A 26,282-nucleotide genomic window follows, 5' to 3' on the forward strand; every position below is an offset into this window, starting at 1 on the left:
CTTCAATGTAATACAGGAGGAGCTGACCACAGGGAAACACAACCTGCTTAGTCTGCTAGAACTCAAGAGCATACCAAAAAGCAACAAAGAGAGGACAGCCAACCAAGATAGCTTTTTATGATCTTCGACAGCCCCTGCCATTCCCAAGCTTTTTGAAGGACTCTGGAAGAAACAAAGCAGACCTGATCAATAGGAGGGAGTAAGAACCGTTACAGACAAGAAAGTGGCAAGCAGCTACACACGATAACTGCCAGGGAGGCTCAAGGCACTGCCACCACCAACTGTACCCCTCCACAGGATGGTGGTTAATGCACCAGCCAGGCTGGGAACTTTCACACTTAGGGAACTTACTCCTCTTCACTGTGATTGTCCCCATCCTGGGGGATTAGCGCCTGGCAGAGGTGTGGAACATGATCAAGGAAAACCTGTTGGCTGCATAAGTTGGAGCACTGGAAGTGAGAGGGCACACAGGGAACTAGGAGCCTCAAGGAACTGTACAGCTTTCCCACAGCACTCTTTCCAAAGTATGATTGTGGAATCAAGGAAGCTGGTATACAGCAGAGAAACACAGTGAGTAATAATACCATTTACAGATGGAGGAACAGAGACTTGGAGAGACATTAAGGGAGTTAGTGGAGCTGGGAATGAGAACACAGAATGTTGAATTCAAATCCAGAGCTGCAAGACGCTTGCCTTCCTTCTCTTGCTCATACACTTCAAAGGAGAGAGTTTCTGGTAGCACAGAAGAGCCAGCAATACCTTAACCTTCTTTTAAGTGGGCAAGGGATGTGCAGAATCCTTCCAGTGACTACTCCTTAATAGGTTCATCTGAGGTCCCCATCCTAAGCTAAATTAATTTTAAAATTCCCAGTGAAGCTGGAAGTTTGCTCCAGAATTTGGATAAGTCGTTAATTGTTTGAAATTTTCTTAGCTCAACTCTCCCTGGTTTAATTACTTTGAAATTGTTTAATCTTTGACTCTGGCTACTATACAAGATGCATAATAAAAGTATTTTTGATTTCACATGCTGAAAATCACTTTTCATTTAAGTCTTATAATTGGTTTGCAGTGAGACGGACTCTGGTAGTATCGTAAATGTAACCAAGATAAAATGCCACCAGGAATCACTCTTGACATTTGTTTCTGAAACTCAATCTCTCTGAGCTGCAACTCATTCTCGGAAGCAAATCAGCAACGCCTGTTATTGTTTCATAATCTTCCTCAAAAGAGAATCAGTATAATAATTTCTACAGCAATTACCTCATTTCTTTGTAACAGGCAACAAAAAAGCCATCAGAATGGATTAACTTTGTAACAAAATCTCATTTTGCTTCCACAAGGAAATGAAATACAGACTACCTCCATGCAGCTACTTGAGTTGGCAAAGGACAAGAAAACCATTCAGAAGATATTCAGAATGTTTTTAAATGTCAGACACATCCTACAGGAGCATTAAGGTGGCCTTAAAACATGGGAGACATCTTTTGGAAAAGCACGGCAGACGCCTGCTTGTATACACAGCTGTCCTGTTCTAATGTCTTGTCAGGGCTATGTATCACATTCAGAGCCCAAGGAGCTCTTTTTAACTCAAGGCTAGTAAAAATAAGTTGCTTCCCTGCAAAATGGAAGCAACTTTGTATAGCACTGAAAATGATTCCATTAATCTTTGGTTCCAGATGTTTCAATTAAGACAATATCTTAAATCCCACGATTTCTGTGTGGCTCTGCAGTTTTGGAATATTAGTCCTTATTCCTTTTGTGACATTAAACTGTGAAATAATAAAAAGCAATCTTTCACTTACCTTAATTTCCTTTTTTTTTTTTTTTTTTCTTCCAGCTTGGCCTGCTTCTGCCATTGTGTACACTACATCAGACATCTTCTGGAGACATTATTTGTTCACAAGTTTTCGGGAGGGCACACTCCTCTGAAAAATATGATAAAGGTGACAATATGTTTATCATATTGTGTAAGAGAGAATATCCTCATATCAAAGCAGTCCTTGGAAGAAGATAGGAAAATAAAAAATAATTTATTTTCTAGCTCCAGGAATTATGATTAGTCAAAATACAAATATAGGAAGAATTTCAGGGCCATGTGCCCAAGGACATGAACTGAAATCAATGTCCATTTTAGCTCCTGCATGTCAATGTCCACTTTGACTCATCCACCCAAGGGGCTGATTGTCATGTCCAGGATATTTTTCAGACTGAATGCTATTTTATTATGAGATATGCTGCTGCAACACTTAGAAATGCTGACAGAAATCACACTCCACTTCCTCGGTGCAATATAAATAGAAAGAAAGAGACAGGCCTTGCATTAGGAAGCTAAAATCAAATTACAAGTAGAAAAAAAAATATATTCTCCTTCTAGAGATGGAGGCCTCACGAAGGAATATACTGAGCTGGCCTAAAGTCTTCTGTTTCCCAAAGCCTCCTGAATTTCAACTGTGTGTCACTGCTTATAGGCTTTCCCTTCTTTTATCTCACATACTCAATCTTGGTCATTTTGTATCACCCTACCCCCCATCCCATTCGGTGTGATGTAAAGACTCGCCCTGTAAAAGTTTTGCAATACATTTAAGATTTTAGTGAAGCAGATAAACGTATGGCCATGATAGGGGACTCAACTCGATTCCAGACAGAAAGGAGGTAGCGAGATGCACAGCTAGAGATGTTCTTTTAAAGTACACAGCGTTTAAAAAAAAAGAAAAAAGAGGAAGATAAGCTAAACGGCTTTGGAGCCAGAGTGCCATTTCCAAAGTGATTCATGCATGTGGGAGTTAAACACCCACAGTTACTCTTGTCCCCTCGTGTCTGTGGTACAGGTACCATAGTGGCATTGCATAAAAAGATTAAAAAGAGAAAGCCTGACTTGCAGCCCAGCTTATGGGATGGAATCATAGAATCATAGAATTGTCAAGGTTGGAAAAGACCCTTAAGATCATCGAGTCCAACCGTCAACCTATCACTGCCAAGTTCATCTATACCATGTCTTCAAGCACCGTATCTATCCGTTCTTTAAATACCTCCAGGGATGGGGACTCAACCACCTCCCTGGGCAGCCTGTTCCAGTGCTTGACCACCCTCTCAGTGAAGAGGTTTTTCCTAATATCTAACCTAAACCTCCCCTGGCGCAGCTTGAGGCCGTTTCCTCTCATCCTATCACTCGTTACTAGGGAGAAGAGACTCACCCCCATCTTGCTACAGCCTCCTTTCAGGTAGTTGTAGAGAGCAGTAAGGTCTCCCCTCAGCCTCCTCTTCTTCAAACTAAACAACCCCAGTTCCCTCAGCTGCTCCTCATAAGACTTGTGCTCTAGACCCTTCACCAGCTTCGTTGCCCTTCTCTGGACACGCTCCAGCACCTCAATGTCCTTCTTGTAGTGAGGGGCCCAAAGCTGAACACAGTAATTGAAGTGTGGCCTCACCAGTGCCGAGTACAGGGGGACGATCACCTCCCTGGTCCTGCTGGCCACACTACTTCTGATACAAGCCAGGATGCCACTGGCCCTCTTGGCCACCTGAGCACACTGCTGGCTCATGTTCAGGCAGCTGTCAACCAACACCCCCAGGTCCTTTTCTGCCAGGCAGCTCTCCAGCCACTCCTCCCCCAGCCTGGAGCATTGCATGGGGTTGTTGTGACCCAAGTGCAGGACCCCGCACTCAGCCTTGTTGAATCTCATGCAGTTGGCCCCGGCCCATCGTTCCAGCCTGTCCAGGTCCCTCTGCAGGGCCTTCCTGCCCTCCAGCAGATCGACACTTCCACCCAACTTGGTGTCATCTGCAAACTTACTGAGGGTGCACTTGATCCCCTCATCCAGATCATCAATGAAGATGTTGAACAGGACCAGCCCCAGTACTGAGCCCTGGGGAACATCACTCGTGACCGGCCGCCAACTGGATTTGACTCCATTCACCACCACTCTCTGGGCTCGGCCGTCCAGCCAGTTTTTAACCCAGCGTAGAGTGCACCCATCCAAGCCGTGTGCAGCCAGCTTCTCCAGGAGAATGCTGTGGGAGACAGTGTCAAAGGCCTTACTAAAGTCCAAGTAGACAACATGGAGCTGTAGCCAGTCCCAGCACACTGCTCTTCCTGAGAAGGTACTGAGCGTGGGACCCTTAACTTAACAGGTAGAAAGGCTTTATCCAGTCTCCAGGGTGGTTTCAGTTGTTTGGCTGGTGGGTTTTGTTTTTCCCTTGTACAAAGGATGGGAGCAGTGAACCCTACACAGGGCAAGAACATGATCATATTATCTCTGCTTGGGCTTTCCCAAGCCCACGGCTTCAGTCACCAAGCAAAGGCAGCCGGGATGCTGCTTTTTAACAAGAGGATGAAGTGGGGCTGAATCCATGGGAGGTGATGCAGTGTGTAGCTCAAGTTTCTTTATAGGAACTGTGTGCCTTTTTTTTGCCAGGGTTAAACCAGGCCTATTCAGTTTTACTCTTTACTGTCTCAACTGGTTTAGCATTCTGTTTGGCTAGCTCTATCTTGCTTGGAAATGCTGAGCTTAAGGTATAGTAACAGCTCAGCTGTTTTAACCAGCCCTAGACTTCTAACAGTACTACTCAGAGAAATGTGCCCTTCAGCAGTAGAATCAAATAAGGAGAAAACAAACGCCAACTGCTACAACAGGCATAAAACACATTCAACACAATCCAAAAAGTCTACACTGTGTGCCCTTTTATTTTTTTTTTAATGGCTTCATAGCATCTTAAAAAGATCTATATTCTGTGACTCAAGAAGCCACTGCAAAGTCTTTCAATGGTCATCTGGGTTTTGCACTCACCAGAATTTATATTTATAAAGTTATGGTTTGTACTTGCTTATCGCCCTTTCTAACATAAAAAAGTATCTTTTGTCCATTCCAGGGTTGTGCCTTTTACTGGGGATTCACTTCCTGGATTGCATACTACATCAACCATCCACGATATACGCCACCATGTATGTACAAGTAGAAAAAAAAAAAAACAACTGACCTTGGTTTTAAGAAGTTTTTGGTATGCAGCCTTCAGTCCTCCAAATTCAATAGGTGGCCCCCACATGAGATCATATGACTAATCTAGCCAGAGATTAGCCTTTACTCCCTGTCAGAAGGAAGATTGTTCTGCTGGAGGGACTCCTGCTGTGCCACTGAATGTATGTGCCTGTTTAGCAATGGTCAATCGCTGTCCAGTTTTATGAACTAGAAATATTGTCCAAGTGGAGAAAACACAAACATCGATATATTTTGCTCATCTTCACAATATTTGTATTAAGAATGCAAGAGAGAACTAGAGCTGGCTGCATTTTCTTGGAGGAGATATTTATTTGCTAAAGATACATCCTTTTCATGAAAATTAAGTTTTTTTTGTTGTTGTTTTGGTGAGAAACCAGTAAAAGTCAATCAGATACTACTGATAAAAATGAAAAAAAAATCCTGTGTTTTTTGCTTCCCCATTTCACTCATCATTTTGTTCCTTCTTATTATATTTTATTGTTGCACTGCGTTTTCTTCATTATTTTTTTCTTCTGGTTTGCTCTTTGAACTTTTGCTTCTTTTGAGCATAATTGTCATAAGTTTTGTTTCCTGCTACTTTACTTTCCTTGCTACACCTTAGTCTTTTCGTCTGCATCTTGTACTTATTTATGAGCTCTGGGAACAAAGGGTTTGCTTAGCCATTTTTATTTACACTCTGTTAAATTCCTAATTCTTTTTAAATCAAAAATTTCTCCTATATGGCACTTACTTTCCTTTCAAAATAACACAAAAGTTCAGTTTCAAAATGATGTGATTCATTGAAAGACAGTAGAATTTGGTGTGGCTTTAACAGTAAAACAATGTTGAAACCTCCCTAGATACAGTTTTTAGCAGTCTGGGCTGTCAGATCAGTAGGTGTAGCTTCTTTATAGAGGAAATCCTTATTTCAAGACACAGATTTCCAACAGAGAAAGCACTCAGAAGAAGTGCTTCTAATTGCTTGCCACTGCCTTAAAATGACAATTATAGGTACATGGGTCTAATGCTGGAGATCACCAGCTCTCTGGCATAGTTAGCTGGATTGATGGTTTCTTTTGGATGCAGGATGCAGCCATCCAGAGATGGCTGGTTTGGGGACAGGTAAAGAAAGGCAAGCGGGTAGCTGCAGAATGCTATGCAGAGAGGTAAATTAAAGCAGGCTGACAAAGGGCCCATGAAGAACATCTGCTTAGCAGCTATATATTCACATGGTGACATGTGCTGGTTGTTCTGAGGAGGAGTTTTAGTGCATGCTCTTGGCACCACAGAGGAGTCGTGTGCCAGCCAGAGAAAAAGGGTTCTCAAAAGTAAAGGCTTGCTGAGACTTGGTCAGGGAAGTGAGGTACATACACGTGGTTTGTGTCCCTCGGCCACAACCAAGGTTTACCTGAGAACTGTAAACCTTTGGAGATGAACATGATACAGCACTACAGTGGTCTGGGACAACAGCAAAAAGGAGAGGGCAGGCAAAAGGCAGGTAAAAATTGCAAAGGCTAAATGTATTTCTTGCATGGTGAGACTGTGAAGGAGATAGTGGCTATATAGTAAAGCCTCGCTACTAAAAAAAAAAAAAAAGCAATGGATACATTATGTCTTGGCTTCTCTGCTCATGGAGTCAGAAGGGCCTATGGATAAGGCTGTGATTCCTGGCTTGGTTCTGCCACTGACTTTCACTTCATCCCTCCCCTTGCCTTTCCAAGAAATTTAACACCGCCAGCTGCTTTGACAAAGCACATGGATATATGAAGATGACAAATACTAGGAAAAGTTAGGTGAAAACTGCTTTGAGATCAGTGGTGAAGAGACTGGCATTTCTAGAGTGCTGTTACTATTTGCATTGTCTTCATATTGTGTGTGATAATATCCATTCTTTCTGCAGAGCCTGTCAGGAAAGAAGTATTTCTGCTCCTCAGCACTAGATTAATTTCACCCATAGCAAACCATGTGCATACTGTAAAATGCAATTTATAATTTCATTCTATTTTCTAGCATTTGGCCACAGACAAGTTTCTTTTGCTGCCCTTGCTTTTCTGGTACGTACAAAAATAAAGTTTTATTAATGATTGTGGTATAGGAGTAACTCACGATTTAGCAAAATGCAGTAATGCTGCTATGCATTTGTGCATATATATACATCCACACCCACAGCCCTGTGTCCTTTAACTGGATTTAGTGATAATCTATTAAGGTTTCTAGGCCAGGAAGTCTCCTAGGACTATGTACCTATACAGAGCTTAATGTGAAGCACTGCGTCTGAGAGCCATGAGAACATCATCAGTGTTATTACTATCCATGATTGTGTAAAAACACTAATATGTAGACAGATTGGAACTTGCCCTTTTTAAAACACTGAAGAATTAAATCCTAAGCAGACTTTGTAATAGTACTGTGTACCCTGAATAACTTAACCTCAACAGCTATTAAAAACAATAAGAACAATCCCTGCCAAAATGGGTTAAGGCAAGGGAAAGTGCAGGTCATGAAGGACGGCTGAGACTACTGAACCTGATGTTTGAATGAACATAATCATATAGTGAGACAGAGGCTCAGTAAGAAATTCTCACATGGACATGTATATTCTCTTCCATCCTCTGTGGGCATTGCGCTTGGAAATGCTGAGTGTTGACTTACCCAAGCAAGCATGGGTCAGTAGCCAAAACAGTCAGTCTCTTTGAAAATCAGATACAGATCAGTTTCCCAAAATAACAGAAAGACGGGACAGCAACATGTCGAGGCTCCTTCAGGCAAACACTATTCAGAAAAGAATTCAAACAACTTAGCAATATTGAAATGCTTTCATAAATTGGGACCCTTAAAGATCACAGTTTTGGCAGCGTTTGTCTCCAGGGGTTGGCCACGCAGTTCTCAGCTTTTCCTACCCTAACAAGGTATAGCAAATACAAGCAAAATACTCACATGAAGAAGTTCATGCACTCAATTAGGCTCTATAGCTGAAAGCAATAATCCTGCACAGCAGAGACAGGAGGTTGTGGCAGCAGTAGGCAGTGGCATGCCCAGAGCCTTACTGTTTATGCCCTTCCCAAGCTCGAGGGTTACTTGAAACCAAGCAAACTGCTTGCCTGAATATTCAGTGCTACCAGTAAAACTAGTCCTTGTCAAAATCTCTGCATAGAAAAAGCCTCCTTTTCTAATGAAACATCCTTCCTCTCCTCAATGTAACAAGCCCTGCTAGAGCTTTTATGAAAAATGCTGCCATCAAGCAAAGAGATGAGTCCTGTTGGGGGTATTTGCTATAAAATATGGCCATCCCCTTCAGATCTGCATCAGCACGTGGTCTATGGTCTGAATTCTTGCAGCTCTTTTAAGAACTTCCTACCCATGGAAATGCAAAACCCTTCCCTTTCAGACCTTGTTCTGGCAGGTTCCCAGACAATGAATTTAAAACAGCAACATATAAAATAAAATAATTTGAAGCTGTTTTCACAGGTTTCTAAAACATATGAATAAAATATTTGGAAGATTTCTTTTTCCCCCCCTCTTTTAAGGCTTGTCTTTATTACATATCCTGATTTAGGTGTATACATCTGCAGCTGCTGTAAACAACAGTACTGAGTAATTTGAAGCGCGTCAGCAGGCCCTTCTGAAAAATTTTCATATTTAGAGAAATTACTCTAAGCTTTGTGGGGACATTTTTCTTATAGGGTACACATGGAATATAAAGAGGGGGAACCGTATGTAGACTTCAATATTTTATCGTCATAAATATGGCAAGCCTTTTTTCTGCTGTTCCCCACTGCGCCATATTTTACATCTGAGACACTAAGAACTAGCTTACATTTAGCAGTACTTCTCGATATAGAGCATTAGCAGCCACATTTCTAAAGAGGGACATAAGAGCTAATTACAGCAGAATGCAGCTGCAGAGTCAAAGGTGAGCCAATAAAAATCCCTGCGGAAATGCCCTTTGCTTGTTTTACTTAGAATTGATTATAGAATTAGTAGGTGTTAACTATAATGTGTGAGTCTCTCTTGCTCCACAATAGTATAGGCATTGCACATTTCAGTATGCATAGTGTTTCACAAAAACACTTTTAACTTTGAAACTTTTTTCTTTAAAATAATAGTAATCCAAAACAATCATGTTCCTAGCTCATAATTGGAAGTACGTAAATTAAAATTACTTCTATTACTATGGCTAGAATTATAGCTTCTGATACGATATTTTATAATAGAATTTCCTTTTCTGGCTATTTAGTGTTTTACATCTGGTGTTTATGATAGATGACAGCCAGTCAGTTGTAATTAAAAAACATAAAAGGACTGCAGGATTTGACCCATGACTACATAGCCATGCAGAATAACAGCTTTGCTAATAGAACTGATTTAAACTTTCCTAACAAAACCCACAGAAATATCTCTGCCAAAAAGGGGAAAATTCTTCAGCAATGCTATCTACAATGTTCTTTCAGATAATGGCACATTTCTATATGAAATGAAGTTACATATTCCTTTCAATTAGTTTTAACTGAAGTTTGTTATGGATGACTTTCAGAATTGGCTTTAAAAAATTGTAATCGTATTTCTTTTTTTCTGTATTAATTTGTGACTTTATACTTTTAATGTCTCTAGGTTTTAGCACTCTTCCTTTTTATTTTAATTTCTTAATTTTTCCAGCCTTGCAAAATTTAGAAAGACAAATGATATAAAAACCCACAACTTTTTAACACTGCATTTTTTCAATTTGAGAGGAGAAATCAGTCTTCAAGCCCAGAAATGAATAAAAAAGTTAAATTTAGTCCAGGACTGAAATGTATACAGCATTTTGGTTTTCCTCATAAAGCAGGGGAAAAATGAAAAACATAAAATTAGAATGTTGTATTGACAGGCTTTCTTTTTCAGGAATTGAAACTGGTTTTCCTACCAGTTCCCACTTCAAGTATGGGTAGTAATTGGTTTTGATTCTACAGTAGTTGTAGTTGATGAAGTACTGAAAGCCACAAACAAATCTGAAATCAGTTTGTACTACATGCTGTATAACCAACTGGGGAGACACAGTACCTCTTCCAAAGATTTAAACCATCTAAATATTAAAGACCAAGTTTGAGGGGTTGGTTAGGGCTGGAAGTGGCATAACCAGAGAGTAGCAGAACCAGGGATAATACTAGCTTCCTTCAGTTATCAATTCCCAACTACTATCCATTTGATCAGTCTGCCCTTCAGAGAACCGCTGCCTGTTTATTAACCCTATTTTTCCTTCCTCTATGACTTACCCAGAGAACTGGTTACTGTGCTCTGTAACTGACGTAACAAAGGTGTTACACTGAACACCTTTGAAAGTGTGGGTAGGAAGAGGGTAGGCACATTAACTCATGACATTTTTACAAAGCCAGTAGTCAACTTTTCACCTGCTGCTTTGAAGGCTGGATTACATCCAAATCCTGACAATGATGTTCAGTTCAGAAAAGTATGTTGCTAAATTCCTTAGACGCCAGGGAGCCTCTCTGATCTCTCCAGAGATTTGCATGTTGCAAATGCTGGGCATGGGAACCACACTGAAGGCCTGCCTGCACCGAGCTCTACGGAGCTGAAACATGGGCTTTCACCCCAGGCTGCACCCATGGCGCTCACTAGACACTTGTGCGTTTGACAAAGATCACATAATGTATTTCCCATAGGAGAGTCATTTCGGAATACATATTTTCTGGATACAGAGACTAAGCTGTAATGGGGGGACTCTGGTTATGCACTGCAACGCAGTTACCACAGCATTTTAGACATACAACTGAAAATATGTTTTTAATGTCTTGCAGATGTGTGAAGCTGGAAATCACTTTATCAATGTAGCTTTAGCTCACCAAAATCATTCAGGTCTGTCTTTGTTTCCTGTCTATTTAAGACTGAAGCATGCTTAACCTATCCGTCTTCTGCTGGTGTACAGTAATTTATGTATCTACATCCACAGAATAAAGAAAGATGAAGTAGGTACCAGGCCATTGATGTAACATCTTCAAAATAAATGTGGGGACAAGGAAACATTAGCAAGACTGTTGTTGTTCCAAAGCTTATAGCAAATTTATCTTAATTATACACAACTGCAATTTAAATATGGATTTAAACATGGAAGTTCTCTAAAGCACCCTGTTGACTGACAACAGAGGATTCCATTTCAAATAAGTTTCAAAAACTTTGAAACTAGATTGCAGAGTTCTTAGATACGTGCATCTCATGCAAAGATACACACACACAAATAGACAAAGATAGACTCGTGAATACCTACACAGGCATCAGTGTATATGTATGCTCTTAAAAGGCTGCTCCAAGCATGGGTTTTCAGGGTCTTTTGTACCATGAGAATAAAAGTTATACTATATATAGTAGAAAGTAAAATATATTTTCAGATAATAATAGTATAATTTCACACTATAACACCCTATTCAAGAAAATACTTCACCACGGTATGATCAACTTCATACACAGAAGTCAGTTTCTATTCCAGAAAGCTTTTGATGTGCTGTGGTTAGGCAGGTGCTTACGTTGTTTGTTGCAAGGGGCCTAATTAAGTTTAAAAGCAGCAAGAGCCAAATAATTCATCAGCATTCTCAATGCCTACAAGTATTAAAGATAGCATTGTAGCCAGAACTTAAAAATGAAGTGTTGCATATGTGGCATTTTGTGTGAGCGTTATCAGTGGCTGTGCAGAGTCATGCTGTTAGCTCTGGAGTTGTTTTCCTGTGCTACCCTGGGATGAAGGATGAGGATGCAAGAGGGGACAGGTTCACATTCCTGAGTCAGGCTGAATAAGATACAACTGCATCCTTTATATCCCAGAAGAATGCCCTTAACCCTCGCCTGCCGCCTAGTCTGCATTAAACTGCTTGTCTCCCTCTGAACAAAGGACATGCCAGACCTTTCCTGTAAAAACTGGTACAGGGCTTGCTAAGCAGCATTCTCACTAGGATAAATACAGCTTTTGCTGTCTCAAAAGATTTCACTGAAACTTTTTTAACAATTTGTACTCTGGGAGCATTGGCCAAGGGGATGCCTATTGCATAGCAAGTTGTGATAAGGCTCAGTTCCCCTCCCTGTACTGAAACTGGCTTTGTCTATTTGTTCTTTTTTTTTTCCTTCTTTTTTTTTTCCACCTTCTTTTTATTTTCCTTTCATAAAGGAAGTAAAGCCTGTTTTCCAAGTCCAACCTACAACCCCTTCACGTGGCTCTTCTTGCTGGTATCCTGTCCCAACTATACGTATGAGGTACATGAATTTCTTCTGCTTACATGCAAAGGGTAGGTGGTTACCGTGTTTCAGCCTTTGCCTGTAGAGAATCTGCAACGCCTCCACACAGTTCCCCCTGCGCATCAATCATTATGTTCTCTATGTCAGAGTCTCCTTGCGCCCACAAATGTTTCTCCACCAGACCCTTCTGTTCCCTCACATCAATATCATGACTTTTGTGTATACTCCCCTCCACTACAGACTCCCCAGTGATCCAAGGATTTACCAGCCATCTCTTCAGCCCCATTCAGCACACTGGGGGATCCCTTGCTAGCTGGTTTTTCTATCACATTTCCAGTATGAGTATGATGCTTTTCTTACAGAGGGAGCTTTTGGGGCTGTGCTCACTTGTGAAAACTTGCCCTTTTGCTTTACACAGAGTATGCAATTAACAGTGCCTTTTTCTTTGCAACAGGTCGGGTCTTGGATTAGTTTCACAGTGATGACACAAACCCTGCCAGGTAAGTTTGAAACAGAATGAAGATAGCCTCTAAATTGTTGTTTGCAGAAGTGAATTCTGGAAATCTAAAATTTGCCAAAAAATTTATGGCATATGAAATATTGTGATCAAATCCCCCCTGTGACATGACTGTATAAACCTTCAAAGTGCTGCCCTCAGAAAGATGCGGAGAGAACGAACACTACTGCAATACCTTCTTTTGATCAAAACCAGCTCTCTGCTTTTTGTGAAATATTGTTGTTTCTTCTGTTTCCACAGTGAAAACAGACCTTGAAATTTAGAAAAGCAAAGAAGTCAGTATTCTTCATTTACAGTCAATCACTTTTGATATAGGAAAATTTCTTTGCATCGTAAACCTGGAATAATACTTCTAATAGGGAGAGGAAAAAAGATGTACTTAATATTTCAAAAGAGGAAAAGCACACATGTTCCTGGTAGCATTTCCCCATTTGCTTATATCAGGCAGCCAGCTTGTAACAGCAGCCTGCTTAGTAGCATTTGCAACTCTTGCTCAGTACTTTCCTGCATCCTTAGAGACCTAAATACCCATACAAATATGGTCCCTGGGACTGAGCTCTCCAAAACATTCACTTTTTAATTGTTTTTCCATTCGAAAATAGAAACCTATAAAAGCTATTCGCAAAAAGTAGCCCCACATGGTTTACAAATGAAGAAGAAAGGAATTTAAAAAATGGATTAAACTGCAACATGCAAAAATTAAACTTTTAATTTTTTTTTAAAACATACAACATTTTTGTGCTTTAGGCTCTGGTATGGAAATGACCTGAAAGTTTGGGAACATTGTGGGGCTGTGGTTACGAGGGCAGGGAGCAGCAATATATGCAGCACACTCATCCTTGCTGTAATTGTCCCAAACATAACTTGACCAGATGCCAAATGAATGTTTCTGATCTACCAGCTCATTTTAAGGAAGAAAGGATAATGAATTTGCAAAAAGCACCTGTAAAAGCATTCCCCATTCGGTGCCACTCAGCCTGAAGGGAGAGGTATCCAGGAGACCACTTACTGGCTCCTGACAACCACAGCAGGGGCCTGGGCATCTGCAGTTGTTCGGCTTTGGGAGACCTTGCTGCCAGGTAGCTAAATCTGTTCGTGGGCCTGCTGCCTGCTTGCTCCAGGGCCAAGCTTTTCCTCCATGCAACAGGAAGTTACAGCACAGCTCCCAATCATGGTTGGGAGCCAGAGATAAAGACAAAGTATTATAGGCCAACAGCAAACCAGAAAAATAGTCGACAGAGGCCACGGGTGATTCTGTGTTGAGACGGCACCATGCCCAAGGAGGCCTTGTGATTTGTGGTGAAGTCATAGGTGATACCGGGTGTGTCTAATAGATGTGAACATCATCTGTGTGAATTCTGATGTGTAGGCTGAGCCTCAGGCTGTGGTATATCAGCAACTGCAAGGCTGAGGGCAAGGGCAGAGTTAACTTGTCTCTGCCCACAGAAGAGACTGCAGACTTTTCCATAAACCCTCTTGTATTCACAGAAACAGACATCGAAGAAGACACATGATCCTTTTCTTTTTTTCTCTTTTTCCTTGGTAGTTGGCATTTTTGCTTTCCTGATGGTCATCCAAATGTCTCTCTGGGCCCAAAAGAAACACAAGCTGTACCTGAAGAGATTTTATCCAGAGGTGCGGAGAAAAGCAGCTATGATTCCTATCATCTTCTAAGCTCTTCGCAAGAGTTGGAGCCTCAGTGTACGGTTCAAGAGCTAACTCAGAGTAAATGAGCCTTTTCATTCAGTAACCAAAGTGGATCAGAGGAAGAACTACTGGATATCTTTTTCAGAAAATTAACAGTTCAAGACGAAGAGCTTTTAATTAAGTGAAAAAATATAGCTCTTGAATTCTTGGTTCCTGCTAAAAGATATGATTTAATTAGAGTTTCTGTAATGGAGCTAATTGGGAAGGGACAAGAAAATTGCTTATGTTGAATGTTAGGCTAGATATTTAGCTGGTAAAAATGGGCACAGATGCTGTTAGAATTAACAAATACAGCTCATCTGCATGCATTCAGGTCTAGTGATTTTAAGGTTCAGTGTTAGATGTTGACTAGAGTCTTGAATTTTTGCATCAGAAGATGTTTCACAGCCTTATTTTATTAAACTGCACAGAAACAGCATGTTCTGCCTCAGCTCCTCTAAAGGATCACATCAAAGAACGACTGCTATGCTGTTAACACAGTTTAGTCTAGCTTTACAAGGTTTTTCTTCTTTTTTTTTTTAATTGAATCTCATAGAAAATTGTTCAATACAAATTGGCTTAAATTGATCACTGCACAGAGGTCTGGCTTTCTTTTATTTTCAGGTAGGCAGATCAGCCCCACGATCCCAGGAGGGGACTGTTTGTGAGGTGCTTCCCAATTTGCTACTAATTTGCAGCATGACCTTGGGTACATCATTTAAGTCCATCCCCCTTTCTCACATTGAACAGTTCTGGAAATAGCAGAAGACTTTCTGGACTAACAAGCGTGTTAAGATCCCCTTGTCTGGATGCAGTCAGGCACTGAACACCATTCCCCTTACTTGTGTGAAGCACTGTGAAATCCTTGGGCACAAGGCGAACCAAAGTACAGCTCGTTATTGAAAAGGAAAGGGATCCTGCCAAATGCATTTCAGTCCATATCTGAACTGCCTCAGATGGACACTGCTGAAAGGCTTCAGCTCCCCTTCAATTTGGTCAGTCTCTGTCTGCTACTTTGCTTTCCAAGATATTATTTTTTAAGGGATTCTCTGGGCTTGTTATTCAGGTCCTGAAAACTCTGTTTAGCTCCATTTGCAAATCAGTGGCATCCATGTCATGCAGAAGCACAATTTTTAACAATTTGAGTTACAGAGAGCAAAAGAACCAGAACTGCTTCAGCAAGTATTAAGATATGGAGAGTTAGGGCATTAAGTCCAGTTTTCGTTCTCTTTCTGTTGCACATTTATCAATGTCTTTTGGCTCCCTTAGGCTGGTGAAAAAGCTTGCCTAAAGAACTTTAATCATTAGAGAAACACCGGAGTACACAAGCAAGGCAGGCAGTTTGTCTCCTAAAGGCGCTGTTATCTGTGTGCCAGCTCAAGTGTTCTAACAAAGTTAATTTGCCCAGTAAATTGGGTTCATATCCCTCTTCTAATGTCTAACTCACAACACTTATCCTATTAGCCACTGTAACTCAATTTCATCTTGGAAATGTAAATAAATCGCTTTCCATATTTTGTAACTTGTAACCTGTGAACACCTAGAATTTTTTATTACTCTCAATGGAAAACCTGAGTCACAGTGAACATCAAGTTCTCTAACCCAGACTGCTAATAAAGATCTATTTTTGAAAAATTATTTTCTGTGCTCTTTAGTCATGTATACCTAACAACAATATTTTTGAAACCCATTTTTTTGCAGCCAGTGTTAGATGTGTGAGTCAAGACTGTTGTCTATTTTTTTAATCCAGGTACTGGGATTGTTTTCATTTCATGTTTATTAAATGTCTCATTTTAGCAACCTTGAAGTTTAAAATAGTTCATGTGGGAGGGTTACTTGCCAAAATTACTTCCTTATCTGTTAGTCTCTTGATTACAATGGCTGCAGCTTTAAGTCTGTTCAAGGCATGTTTCCAGAGTGATTCCAATAGCTAGAAGCGTGGTTCTTATTCAACAGTTAGCTTAGGTAAAGGAAGTACTTCAGGAATTGTTTACCTCCCTGATTATCAGTTGGTCATTCAGTACATGGGGTGGGGGGGAGAAGGGTTTTGGCTCCTGTAGTAAATGACTAAAGTTTTAAAATGAAGAGCACACGCTAGGTAAGAACAAATGAAGATAACGCTACAGAAGGCATGATTTTAGCCACAAGTACCATGCACCTCTTGAACCAAAACAATTGTCTCAACACAAACATTTTCATGGAAAAGTTTGTCATGACTGTGCTGATTACCTGGGGAAAAAATGCCTTAATGAACTCTAAATATATTGGTATTTCTTGTATTAGGGCTAATGAGGAAGTAAATGGTTAACTGCAAATTCCTTTGATAATATTTTCTCTTAAGCACAGACCTAACTTTTTCAGAGCCATCAGCAGAAGGAAGGCATGGGCAAGGCCACACCACTACCAGAATGTCATCATGATTCAAGGTCAAAGGGAAGGAGTCAGCCTCCAACATGAACCGTCAGATGCAGCTCAGGTAGTTGCTCCCCACTTTGGCCGCTCTTAATATGGAGCCTCTTCACAGGCATTGCTAAGGATATCACTGTTCCAGTGCATTGGATGCACCCGTGTCCAAGGAAAAAGGAAAATAATCAGGACAATGTGAATTACATTTTCCAATCCTTTTTCTCCATGAGGGCCATGAAATCCACTACTTGCAACAAAAACCAATTTGTCCTTTGAGCTAAATCCCTTGATGCTGCTGTTTTCCCCAGTTTTTACACCTGGAAAGGTGACAGACTGCAGAGCAGTGAATCCACTCCCCGTGGTGCTCTGCCCTTTGCTCCCAGGGTCAGCCTGAGTTGCCCTGTGACTTCTGTCAGCCTGAAAGCTTTCCTAACAGCTCGTAGAGGCAAATTATGACATTTGTCAAAAAAGGCAGGAGGCAACTACACCATATAGCAGAAAAATCGAGTGGGTGAAGTTGGAGACACATTCTGGTTCGATATGAGGAGCTGTTGCAGTCACTGGCACAGTTAGGCCCCCATGCATAGGGGCAATTCCTGCTCAACGCTCCTCAGAAGCTAAGCCATCTGAGCCAAGAGACCATAAATGAAGCAAGGTAGGGACACATTGGGCCTACTAGACAACAGTTTTGGCAGGGACTGTGTAAAAATAAATCAGATTAAGTACTAATGGGTCCTTCCTAGCCTGCCCAACAAGGACTGTGCAAATGGCATTGCTCGGCCTGAGGGCTCAAAGTGTATCTCAAAATAACCGCTTCCTGGCCCACCTGGAGAGACTGCTCAACATGCAGGTCCCTCTATGTTCACCCTGCAGCTTGCAACTGGGTTTCTGCTGTGATCCTTCAGATGGGCGAGTCTCATCTTTCCCAAAGTATTCCCAAGACTTTCAAATTCAGGAGTGTAAAATTAAGCCTTCAGATAGGCTTAATGCAGCTCTGCGTTTTTGTGGTCTGCTCTTGCCATGAAATGCCAACCTGGAAAAGAGCAGACACCAGCTTAGGTTTTCTGGCAGTGCAGGGAGGCGTTATGATGGGAAACCAAAATGGCAGATGCTCCTGTACACAACTTGGCAGACTATATTTGGATCCCCAGTTTGAAAAAGCCCTTAAGACCCAGCCATATGCTTGTATTATAAGACGGTTACCACATCTTCGCAGCTGACAGGACTGAAAATTATCTCCATGATTTCATCTTTCCATAGGGAAAGTAGATCTTGAAAGGACACTGAAAGCAGGAGAAGTGAATAAAGGCAGATGGTCATCCTTTTTAAAAGATGCTATTATCATCAAAATATCTTATACTTTCCATTGTTTTGTATAAAGAAAGTGACTCTAAATTGGCTTTTATCACACTAGGAACTGAGATAAAGCAGCCTGATATCAAAGCAGTTCTCTGAAAGAGAGCCTGCAGTGATAGCTAAATATAATAAAATAAAAATCACTGAATGTGAAGACTTCTAAAGCACACTATAAGAGGAAGAAGGCTATAGGAAAGCAAGAGACTAATTTATCTATTTATAGTTTTAACAAGCGCTGCTGAACTAAAAATTAATTCAAACCATAAAGAGTTTTCCAGCAAGCTAATATTTTCCACATGATGCTTTATTGGCTTCCCTTTTCTATATTTTCCTAGGCACAAGTTTTGTCTTCAAGCGATATTCCAAGTCATTAACATTCATGAAAGCTTTTAGAGAAACGCACTGTATGCCTGTTCCAGTGTTCCACAGATAAACGTAAATGAAGTGTTGTGCTGTCATTGCACACAGATTAGTATCTACATGAATAATATTTTATTATGAAAAGCCTGGTTTATCATAGGTGAGTGTATAAAGGCTGCTGTATAGCTACGATTAAAGGCAATTTTCACATCACACATGTTTAGCATCACAGAAGAATGTTTGTTTTCATCATCTCTGCACATCTTCAGCCATATGTGACTCAAACATACAACTCTTTCTGCAGGTATCAGAACCAAGAGTCGAGCTGTCGTAGGCCTTTATCATGGTCCTGAGGTTTGGCTATTTATTTGTTTAGCACACCAGAGACTGGCTCTCACCCGGCTCTGCCCCGTGAGGACATCTGAGAAAGCATTTCGTTGTCCATCTTGTCCAACTGGACAAGCAGTTGTCCAGGTGAGGAGCGTCAGTCACTGCGTGACTGAAATAATCCGCAGTGAATTTCCTTGCAATGTAATAGTCAATCTAAAATCTCTTTACCAAAGGAAAAGACAAGTTAATGGGTCCTGAAATATGTGTGCTTAGATTAAAAAAAATCTACCACATATTAACACCTCCACAATACCCAGGCTTCTAACATATACCTGCTTTTATCTAACTTCTAAAGCCATTGAAGACTGAGGAACCAAGTAAGAGGAAATCATTTATAGTTAAAAGAGATATGATAAGAGTATTCAATAATACTAATGAATTCCTTATTTAAAAAAGCATACTTCACATCTTTTGTCAAAGAAATCTGATTGTTAGCCAGCTTCCTCCTAATACACAGTATTATTCCTGTGAAAAAGTAATATAGCTCTCCTAGTGATCCCTTCTATTGTTCTGACTACCCGGCCATACTCAATAAGGAAGGCTTTTCTTTTAAAATTACAGGTTTCACCATTTGGGGGCTCTTTTAAAGATCTACAGGACAGGCTCCAAAGAAAACATACCATATCAAACATTCTTCTCCTCTTATTTGTACTGAAAAGTTGATGAGTTTTCAGTTGACTACTGAAATACTGTGACACTAAGTTACAAAACAAACAAATATTTAAAAAGCTGTCCCTCTCCTCAAGACAAGAATAGAGAAAAAAAACAAAACAGGTACTTTTTGTCTTTTCTATTAATAGCATGAGGCCACGAACCTGACCAGGTTCAAGGGCATCCTTGCAGAAGGAAACATTGATTAGAGAGCTGGAAGGACCAGAATGTGGTCGCAGTGTGCTTTTAGGGATTACCAGCTATGTCTTTTTGGAAAGAAACTTCACTGTTTCTGACAACTGAGCTTTACAGAAATGGATTAAAGATGACACATCTCCAATATTGTATCTAATGAAAAACAAAGTACCTATTCTTAAATCAACAGGGAGTATTTCTCACATATACAGAAACTGTATTCTTCCACCCTCTGGTTTACATCATCTCTTTGCAGAAGGTGCTTTGCATTTGGATTTGTATGCCTTTCATTCTAACTGTTAATTATTTACCTATTAGAGCTTTGATATATGCAGTGATGTCCCAGTGTTAACCAATTTCAGCCCCTTGCCATTTTTACGTATCCTTCCAATAGCCATGTGAGGCACGATGCCATGTTCAGAGACTTGCCAAACATCCCACCTTAATCCAGTTGCAGAGCGCAGAGTTAAATCTCGAAGCAGGGAATTGCAATACTCTGCGCTACCTGAGCCCTAACTTCAAAATGACTCTCCTTGCTTCCTTTGCTCCTGACCTCTGCAGGGCTGAAGCTATTCAGGGACTTCTCTCTGCAAAAATACAGGTGTAATTCTTCCAGGTTTGCAACACTGTCTTACTATTAAACCGTAAATCTTAACAACAGAAGCTGCAATGCTCTCATGTACATGTTTGACATGTTTTCTTATTCAGAGGGCCCTAGCAGGTAAAAGATGGATATTGTGCTTATACGGATACAGGGACAAAGTGAACAGGGCTGTAGTAGTCTGAGAGCTGGCGTCTACTCAGGAGCTCTGTGCCTTGGGTACCTATCCCAGGAGAGGGCAATGCAATAAAGATTTACTGCGATCTAATAAAGGCAATGCTGACCTTGATTATGGATCTGAAATTGAATAAACAGGCAATCTATTCTGATCACATGCAAATATTCATTGGAAGCTGTACCTCAAACATTTTTGTGCTTGGTTTGAAAATTTTAGAATAATTCTCACTCGCACACTATAAGCACATGACCGACTTGCACAGAGTAATGCAAGTTAGACAGGGAATTACTGCATGCCCTGTTATTATATATAGTCACTTGTCTTCATTTATTCTCAGGGAAATTAAGTGCTTTCCCTACCAGAGAAGCAGTGGCAGATTTTCCTGCCCTTACAAACTGCAATACCAAATCCTTAGGGCAGACACAAGACTTTGACTGAGTGTGCCAAAGGGCGTGAGCTTCACGGAGGGAGTTCAGGAGTCATTCACAGGTAGGAGATAACAGTCTCCACGGACTGCCCTGCTCCAGTGCTGATGGCTCTGAGCCCACGATGGACCAAAGCCTATCTATCTATCTATCTCAGCCACTGCTTCTCCCTCTGAGTCCCTTTGCCCATGGGCCATGGCCCCGGCCAGCAGTTTCAGTGCACAAGTCCTCTTTGAACTACTCAAGAGCTGAAGTGTCACAAGCCGGCCACAGCTGTGCTAGGAGATGTGCTGCAGCTGCAAGGCCAGGATGCTGAAGCCAGATGCAAGATGGGCTTAGCCATCTAAATAAGCAGCCTGCCAAACAGTTTTTCATCCTTGAGCAAGTCATTGATGTTTGCTTCTCGTCCCTTAGGCAACTCTTGTGGTCCCTCCCAGCCTGTGCTTTGTTAAGGCACACATCTGACTCACTCTCAGTGGTGGAGAACTGCCCAGACAAACAGAAGTGAGCACAGCAGCCGCTGCCATCAAACACTTAGAAAAATGACTACTTTTATTTACTCGCAAACAGTTTATATAAGAGCACTAAATCTGGGCACGTGCAACAGGCAATATGGGGCAATCTTGCCTACTGCAGTTCTGGGGCCTCGGGACTGCAGATGCATATATCATCCAAAAGGAATATCTAAGCAAGCAAAAGGAAATACCTCCTGTAATCACATTGCCATGTTGTAATTATATGCGAATAATGTATTATAAAACATATTGACAATATTCCCCACTTCTCAGCAGCCCTTGGAACACTCACTTTTCAGATATCGTTGAGCAAACAGAAATAAAATCAAATCCTTTGGTGCCCACAAATGTGTGGTTGACATACGCAATCAATATGCAGTTATAAAGAGAAAAACGGCAGGAGTTTTCTTATTGGAGATAAGGAGGGGGGGGGGGAACTTTGTTTCCACCTTCAGCAGAGAAAATAAAATTGATTCATTGGTTACAGTGCAAGGAGATGAGCATCTCCAGCAGAAATTAAGGGCACAAAGAAGGTCACAATACATAAAAATTTCAAGCAGCAGCAGACAGGACTGGCTAAACTGACTGCCATTTTAACTGCAATTGTCAATAAAATGGTCACATTAAGAGGCAGGCTGGATGGTCAAAAGGTTAAGCCAGGCAGGCTGGTAGAGGAAACATAAAAAATGTCCTCTGCCACAACAAAGGTCTGCAGACAGGGCTTCTCCTGTGGCTGTCCTGATGGGGAGAAGGGTGGAAAACTCAGGGTAAGTAGGGGTCCTGATGCCTTGATCTCAGGCAAGCCCTGTAGGACTTGCCCGTTGAAGCCAACGAAGGTTAGTGGCACCAAAAATCATGCCTGGTATTTCTATTACTTCTAGAGCTTCTAATGAATTTCCCTGCAACATTTTCTCTCCATCTCAATTTCCTTCATCCCCAGAGGATATACTATATGCCTTTATGTTGCAGCAAAATATTCTACAGTTGCGAGAAATGAAAGCCATCTGTTCCTTGAAAGTAAAGTGTCTCAGCTAGGATTTTTTGCTTTAGTTTTTTTTTCTTTTTTCTAATTAATACAACTAATCTATTAGCTTGCTTGCATTTCACACACAGCTGAAATACTAAGCATTTCAGCATAAGCTAGGAGAGAAAAAGTTCAATCAATCCAAAATCACTGTTTTTTTCCCTTCCAATTTTTGATTCACAGAAAGTGTTGAATATTTATGTTTACACCAGGAAACAAAATGCACTACTTCCCACTGGGGACCCCCTCTCCAAATCTCCTCTTTAGGAAGAAGTTGCTCACAGTGCTTCTTTCCCTCAAACCAAGTATCACTTCATTGCTAATTACTGTAAATTACAAGTGCAAGGGACAGCATTCCCTTGTTTTCAGAGAAAGAACCAGCTGGGCTGAATGCTACAAACTGGAAAACATAATGTTTGATTTCCCCAGCAGAAACATCCTCTGACTGCTCTGTACATGGGAGTCTGACATAGCGTGAACTGTGAGTGAACCAAAGCTGATGATTCAGACCACTGAAAAGTCAAAAGCCGCAGCAGGAAGATTCAGCATGCTGCCAAGGGGGAAACAAGCATAGCTGGAAAGCTCTGACCTTTTCTTTAACAAACGTAACATGGGGTAAGAGTATGAGTGGAAAAGGACTGTACCATAACTGAGACTTATTGTACACCCAAATTTTTGCTCTGAAAATGGGCTGCCCTTATACTTGAAATCATAGAATCATAGAATCATTAAGGTTGGAAAAGACCTTAAAGATCATCGAGTCCAACCGTTAACCTAACACTGTCAAGTCCACCACTAAACCATGTCCCTAAGCACCACATCTACCTGTCTTTTAAATACCTCCAGGGATGGAGACTCAACCACTTCCCTGGGCAGCCTTTTCCAGTGCCTGACTACTTTTTCAGTGAAGAAATTTTTCCTAATATCCAACCTAAATCTGCCCTGGCACAACTTGAGGCCGTTTCCTCTCGTCCTATCGCTTGTTACTTGGGAGAAGAGACCGACCCCCACCTCGCTACAACCTCCTTTCAGGTAGTTGTAGAGAGCAGTAAGGTCTCCCCTCAGCCTCCTCTTCCCCAGACTAAACAACCCCAGCTCCCTCAGCCGCTCCTCATGAGACTTGTGCTCTAGACCCTTCACCAGCTTCAGTGCCCTTCTCTGGACACGTTCCAGCACCTCAATGTCCTTCTTGTAGTGAGGGGCCCAAAACTGAACACAATATTTGAGGTGCGGCCTCACCACTGCTGAGTACAAGGGGACGATCACTTCCCTGGTCCTGCTGGCCCCACTATTCCTGATACAAGCCAGGATGCCACTGGCCCTCTTGGCCACCTGGGTACACTGCTGCTCATGTTCAGAAATGGCAGTGTAGACATGGGGACAGTGTCCAGGTTGTTCTATCCATGGGATGAATGTGAGAGAGAAACAGGTGAGAAAGAGTCTGCCTCTCTCCTTCCCCCCAGCTGATGCAATTGAGTTTGCTACTAGCATGGGCTCACTGGCCAGGGGCCAGGAGGAAGCAGAGGATCTGATGGAGCACAGGGTCTCTGAGACCCGCTGGCTCCCAGGGATTACCAGGTGGTACGATGGGTCATGCATTTCACCACACCTTGCCTGGGACTCCAGCCCCAAGAGGCTTCTCACAGCATCCCCAGTCTGCATCAGTCCAAAGCAGCCTCAGGGCAAGAGGGGCCAAAGTCACTAGAGACACCAAAGTGTCCCTTTACTGGGCTCTTTAGCAAGCCTTATCGCTCCAAGTGAGTTGATATCCTTGAAGCTCTGCCCTGTCCCTCACGTTCCCCTGCCCTCGATGGTGCCATAGCGCATTCCTCCAAAACAAAAGTTGCCCACAGTTGCAGATGGCCATTGTAATCTCCCTGAGTGACGTAAATAAAATAGATGGATGCAAGCAGACTAATGATCTACTCTAGGACGCTTGGTTATGATGCACTGAAAAGAACAGCTGGTTGTCAGCAACATATTTACCAGGAATTTAAAAGACAACAACAGCCATATAATCCAGAGGATTTAATGAGAGAGTGGAATGAATGCTGAATAAATGCTCCTTTTGATAAAGTCACAAACATTTCGAGGATGCAACAGTGATTTATATTCTTCTGGGAGAAATAAACAAATTAACGATTTCACGGCCTTGTGGAGACCAGATTTTGTAAATGTGAATTTCTGTGTACTTTCAGATTAACCTTTTCTCTCTTGGTATTAGAGGGAAACAAAACATGGAATTTTCAACTTGCAAGAAGCTTCAGATTTCTGGTATTCTGTTCACTTGTTATTCTGTCCTCCCTAAATCAAGTGAGAAAAAATTTGTTGCATGCTCAAAATGTATTGTGGAACAGAATTTCAAACCTGGTCTATAGTGAAACCATGAAATGATGATACCAAAATGTCATGGTTTAATCCCAGCTTGCAACTAAACACCACACAGACACTTGCTCACTCCCCCTCAGGGGGATGGGGGAGAGAATCAGAAGAGAAAAAGTGAGAAAACTCATGGGCTGAGATAAAGACAGTTTAATAGATAAACCAAAAGCTGCACACGCAAGCAAAGCAAAACCAGGAATTCATTCACTGCTTCCCATCAGCAGGCAGGTGTTCAGCCATCCTCAGGAAAGCAGGGCTCCATCACATGTAACCGATACTTGAGAAGACAAAACGCCATCACTCTGAATGTCCTCCCCTTCCTTCTTCCTCCCCCAGTGTATATACTGAGCGTGATGGCATATGGTATGGCATAGCCCTTTGGCCAGTCTGGGTCAGCTGTCCTGGCTGTGCCCCCTCCCAGCTTCTTGTGCCCCCCAGCCTGCTCGCTGGTGGGGTGGGGTGAGAAGCAGAAAAGGCCTTGACTCTGTGTGAGCCCTGCTCAGCAATAACGAAAACATCCCTGTGTTATCAACACTGCTTTCAGCACAAATCCAAAACATAGCCTCATACTAGCTACTATAAAGAAAATTAACTCTACCCCAGCCAAAACCAGCACACAAAATTTTACCTTTGTGGATGTGAAAAACGTTTGAGTAAAAAGTTTAGTTTTCACAGCGCCAAAGTGTTTCCTTGCAACATGGTAGAATCACTGCAATTCACAATGCAGAGTATGACAGTTGCATTTAAAAATGACTTATTATCCAAACTAATACAAACAGGCAGTACTATTGATGGGTAAAATGAAACTCAGAAAAAAAAATGCTCTGTCTGAATTCAGCTGTTGGATATCTTCCTACAGAATTTTCAGATGTCAACAAAAGAGCATTTCCCAACAAAAATCGTTCCAGAAAACGGCTTTGGCCAGCTCCAGGGAATGTGCTGATAACTGAAGGTACAAAGTGCATGAGTCTCAGGCCCAACCTGCTCTTGAGTGTCGGACCTCTTGCATCTGTTCTCCCCAGTCCTCATATTTCTATGCTCTCCAAAGACACAGGGATAGGCAGCATGACAAAGCCTCTCCTGGCTGCAGCAGCAATGCACAGAGCACTGTCAGTTCTCGGCTCGTTAAACCCAAGCATGCAGAAATTGCTCCCTCCATGTGCACCCCCCAGTAACACAAACCATGAAGTTTGAGACTGGAAAGAAGCACCTTGGTGAGTCAGCAGTTTAGGGAGCGGGTGGTGCCTTGTGAATCATTTAGGGAGCAGGTGATGCGTTGCGAATCATGGCCATCACGTTCAGCGTAACAGATGGCTCCAAGCCAGAAGTAAGAGATCTCTCTCCTGTTCCACCCTGTGGGTGCTGGCAGGATCTGAAGCACATCCCATATGGATCCCCTGAC

At 41.7% G+C, this 26,282-nt stretch overlaps 1 protein-coding gene across 5 annotated transcripts in view; it reads left to right on the plus strand.

The window, feature by feature from the left end:
• Positions 1 to 16,035, plus strand: part of TECRL (trans-2,3-enoyl-CoA reductase like) — a 69,756-nt gene extending 53,721 nt beyond the window's left edge. For 2 of the 5 annotated variants that reach the window (XM_087736948.1, XM_087736949.1), the window contains 8 exons: positions 1,838 to 1,943; positions 4,870 to 4,942; positions 6,987 to 7,030; positions 10,769 to 10,826; positions 12,127 to 12,212; positions 12,649 to 12,694; positions 14,258 to 14,346; positions 15,022 to 16,035. In XM_087736948.1, the coding sequence (XP_087593074.1) occupies positions 1,838 to 1,943; positions 4,870 to 4,942; positions 6,987 to 7,030; positions 10,769 to 10,826; positions 12,127 to 12,212; positions 12,649 to 12,694; positions 14,258 to 14,346; positions 15,022 to 15,159 (640 nt within the window). In that variant the 3' untranslated portion in view covers positions 15,160 to 16,035. Of the gene's footprint in view, positions 1 to 1,837; positions 1,944 to 4,869; positions 4,943 to 6,986; positions 7,031 to 10,768; positions 10,827 to 12,126; positions 12,245 to 12,648; positions 12,695 to 14,257 lie in introns of all 5 variants that reach the window. The other 3 variants (XR_015699792.1, XM_009474632.2, XM_087736950.1) reach the window with 3 other exon arrangements.
• Positions 16,036 to 26,282: the final 10,247 nt, after the last annotated feature.

The sequence above is a fragment of the Nipponia nippon genome, unplaced genomic scaffold (genome assembly GCF_047370975.1).
Source record: "Nipponia nippon isolate SJK-2023a ecotype South Korea unplaced genomic scaffold, ASM4737097v1 scaffold_6, whole genome shotgun sequence".
Taxonomy (NCBI): Eukaryota; Metazoa; Chordata; class Aves; order Pelecaniformes; family Threskiornithidae; genus Nipponia; species Nipponia nippon.